Genomic DNA, 3,239 nt, shown 5'->3' with positions numbered 1-3,239 from the left:
GACTGGGATGACGCCGGCCGCATGGCGGGAGCCCTGCCGGCCCTGCAGCACCTAGCCATACGCGACGTCGCCACCGCGCGGCCGCGCCGCGCCGCGCCCGACCCGCGCGGCTTTTCGCGCCTCGAGTCGCTTGAGCTGTCCGGCTTTGCCACGCCCGCGGCGCGGCTGCTGTCCGCGCAGCTGCCGCAGCTGCCCGGGCTGCGAAGGCTGGTGGTGGCGGAGATGCCCGGGCTGGAGTCGCTGAGCCTGGGGGGGTTCCCAGGCCTGAGGGTGAGCTGGCGACATGTGGCGCCTTCCGGCGTGACAAGATCAAGATCAATTCTGAGGGGTTGCTCTTGTTGAGGGAAAGGATGCTAGGAAGGCGGGAGTAGGGGCCGGGAGGAGATTGGGGTTGGGTGGGAATATATGATGCAGGACAGTGTTGTTGCGGCCTGCTGTAGGATGCGGCGCACCTGTCTATGCGCGGACTCCGGCGCGCCTCCAAGGCGCGGCCGCGCCCCCCAAAGCCCGCGCCGCCGACCTCCGATCATCCAATCACCACACACACACACACACACACACACACACACACACACACACACACACACACGTCTTCAACCGCCCCCTGAATCCCCCAAAGGACCTGGCCATCTCAAACGCCCCCGCGCTTGCCACGCTGCCGGGCCTAGCGGCCCTGACCTCCCTCACCTCCCTTGCCCTCGACGCCTGCCCCGCCGCCGCGCGCGGCGGCGCCGAGCCCATGGCCGCCCTCGCCGCGCTGACGGGGCTGCGGGAGCTCCGCGTCACCGGGTGCCCCGCGCTGCACCGGCTGCCGGCGGCGGTCGCGGCGTTGACCGAGTTGACCAGCCTGGAGGCCGCCCTGCGGCTGCGGCCGGCGTCGCCGGCGTCGCCGCGGGTGGCGCGGGACTTTGCCGCGCTGGGCGGCGCCGTCGGCGGCGGCGGCGGGGACGGCGGGGACGGTGACGACGAGGGTGGCGGCGGCGCGCTGTTGCAGTGTCTGGGCCTGCGCCGGCTGGTGGTGCGCGGCTTTGGCGGCGCGCTGGTGTTGCCAGAGGGGATGGAGCGCCTGACCGCCCTGCAGGTGCGTCCCGCCGCCGGCCTGCACTTGGGCGTCAAAACGCAGCATGGGGTGCTGCGCGGCGGCGGCACGTATCAGGGGCGAGAGCATCATTTGCAGCACCTGGGTCCGGACGGCGCTAGGGGCCGGCGGTCACCGCAATCTCATCTTTCCCTCGAACCCTGATGCAAACCCCTGATGCTAGGCGGCATGCTGTCTTTGCAGCACCCCTTGCCCAAGCTTCATTTTTCCTGCTGAGCTGGACTGCTCGTGCGGCCTCGGGCTGACCCGCGTCGCTGACTCCAAACCCCGCCTGCCAACCCTCAAACATCATGCATTTGCAGGACCTCGACTTGCATGGCTCCCAGGGGCAGCCAGAACCCCCTGCTCCGCCCGGCGGCCCGCAAGCCGCATATGCTGGCGCCACCCAGGGCGGCGGCAGCGGCCAGGGATTGCAATCGTGAGAGCCCCTGCGGCGGGTGGCCGGCTCCAAGTACGCCGGCCCGGCAGGGCGCCATGGGTCCCTCTTTGACCGAGTTGACCGTGTTTGACGGCCCTCCTCTCCTTTTGACCGAGTGCTTGCATCACAATCGCCCAGCAGGCCGCAAGCGCTCGTTCGCTGACTCAGAGTCTGCGACGCTCTGCTTGCCGCAAGCCCGCAACTCGCTTGCCGCCACGTTATATTATTATATATTTTATGACTGAGATGAGGGATCCCCAGCCGGCGCACCCGCACGCCCCTTTGTTCCTCTTCTGACCTGTTCAGCTTTGACTATCTGTCACGTGGTCATTGGGCCGCCCTTGCCTGCCCCAGACCAAGGGGTCTTCCTGATTCATCCACCTCGAAAACTTGGGCTCGCTCTGTGCAGCGGCGCCACGCGCCCCCGGCCATCAGCCGTCGGCGCCGCCGCTTGCACCGCCTGCGTCCAGAGCCCGCTCCCCCTGATTGACGGCCCACGCCAGCGGCCGGCCCCGGCGGGGTCGACCGAGCGGGCTCAGCAGGATGGCGTTTTTACGTATGCGAAGCGGACCGAGCGATTGCGCCGCGCCGGGCGCCGCCAGCAAGCCGCAACGGAACCTGCTTCGTGTGCTTGCACCGCAGCGTGAGGATGACTGTCCTGACTACAACGTGTGCTGGCTTCCGCCGACCCCCTTGCCTCGCTTTCTGGCGCGCGCGCGCGCTGCGCCCCGCTGCGCGTCCAGCTCTGTCCCACTTCGTTCTGTCCAAAGCTGCGATTGCTATACTCTCCATTTTCACACGCGGGTTGACCACGTTTTGTGCCATGCGGCTCGTTTGCATCCACCCACCATGCAGGCGTCTCCTTAATGACTGGGCCAGCAGGGTCCCGCGTTTGCGCCTGGCTTTTGTCTTAGAAGTGCCGGGTGGCAAACCGTGTGCTGCCGCGCCTGCTCCCTCACGGGGGCGCTGCATCCATGTGTGCTGACCAGGCTCGCCCAGCCGTGCACATACACGCTGACTCATGCACAACGGGGCTGATGACCACGCGTGAGCACTCTCACGCACCCCGCCGCCGCCCTCATCGCGTGGCGTTTTACAATGTTGAAGGGCAGCTCAGCCTCGACCGCCCTGCCCACCCCGTCCCCGGCCATGCGCCCTCTGCCCTGCTCTATCACTGCGCTTGCATTGCGCCCCGCCCAATGCGGGGTCACCCACCTCTGTTTGACGGCCCACAACTGCGCTCATCAGCCGCCGTTGGTCGCGCGGTTGCGGGGCGCCCCTCGACGTCCGCAGCTGCTAGGTGCGCCGAGCACCGGAGCGCTGCCACGCAGCCGCTGCACCTGCCTGTTCGATCGGGCCCCATTACAATCGCGGCACCACCGCTGCCCCATCTATACTTTTTCACTCTGTGAAGGCCTCTGTATCTGTTTTTGTCGGAGCGACCGGGGGCCTCTTGTGTGCCCCCGCCAACCCTCCTTTTTTAGACGACCCTCCACGTGCACAGGCGCTGCTGCATGCCCACTGCGCAAAGCAGCTGCCCTCGCCTGCTTGAGTTTTGTTTCCTCGGGACACAGCGGCGGCGCCAGCCGACCGCCTGACGATGGGGGTGCAAGAGCGGGGAGGGGACCGACCAGGCGCGCTCCAACCCTTCTGGCTGGGCTTTTCGGCCCTTGGGCATCTGACGCGCTGACTACGGCGTATGCGTGCTGGGACATCTCATGA

At 67.6% G+C, this 3,239-nt stretch overlaps 1 protein-coding gene across 1 annotated transcript; it reads left to right on the top strand.

The window, feature by feature from the left end:
• Positions 1-21: 21 nt before the first annotated feature.
• On the top strand, positions 22-1,521 carry MNEG_11161 (hypothetical protein; the record flags this gene model as incomplete). The annotated part of the gene is made up of 3 exons (XM_014040367.1): positions 22-270; positions 620-1,081; positions 1,402-1,521. 3 exons carry the CDS (start codon positions 22-24, stop codon positions 1,519-1,521), a joined length of 831 nt encoding a protein of 276 aa, XP_013895821.1.
• Positions 1,522-3,239: the final 1,718 nt, after the last annotated feature.

This window comes from Monoraphidium neglectum (assembly GCF_000611645.1).
Source record: "Monoraphidium neglectum strain SAG 48.87 unplaced genomic scaffold scaffold02619, whole genome shotgun sequence".
Classification (NCBI taxonomy): Eukaryota; Viridiplantae; Chlorophyta; class Chlorophyceae; order Sphaeropleales; family Selenastraceae; genus Monoraphidium; species Monoraphidium neglectum.
The sequence above is the reverse complement of the archived record's forward strand: the minus strand, read 5'-3'. Positions and strand labels throughout refer to the sequence as shown.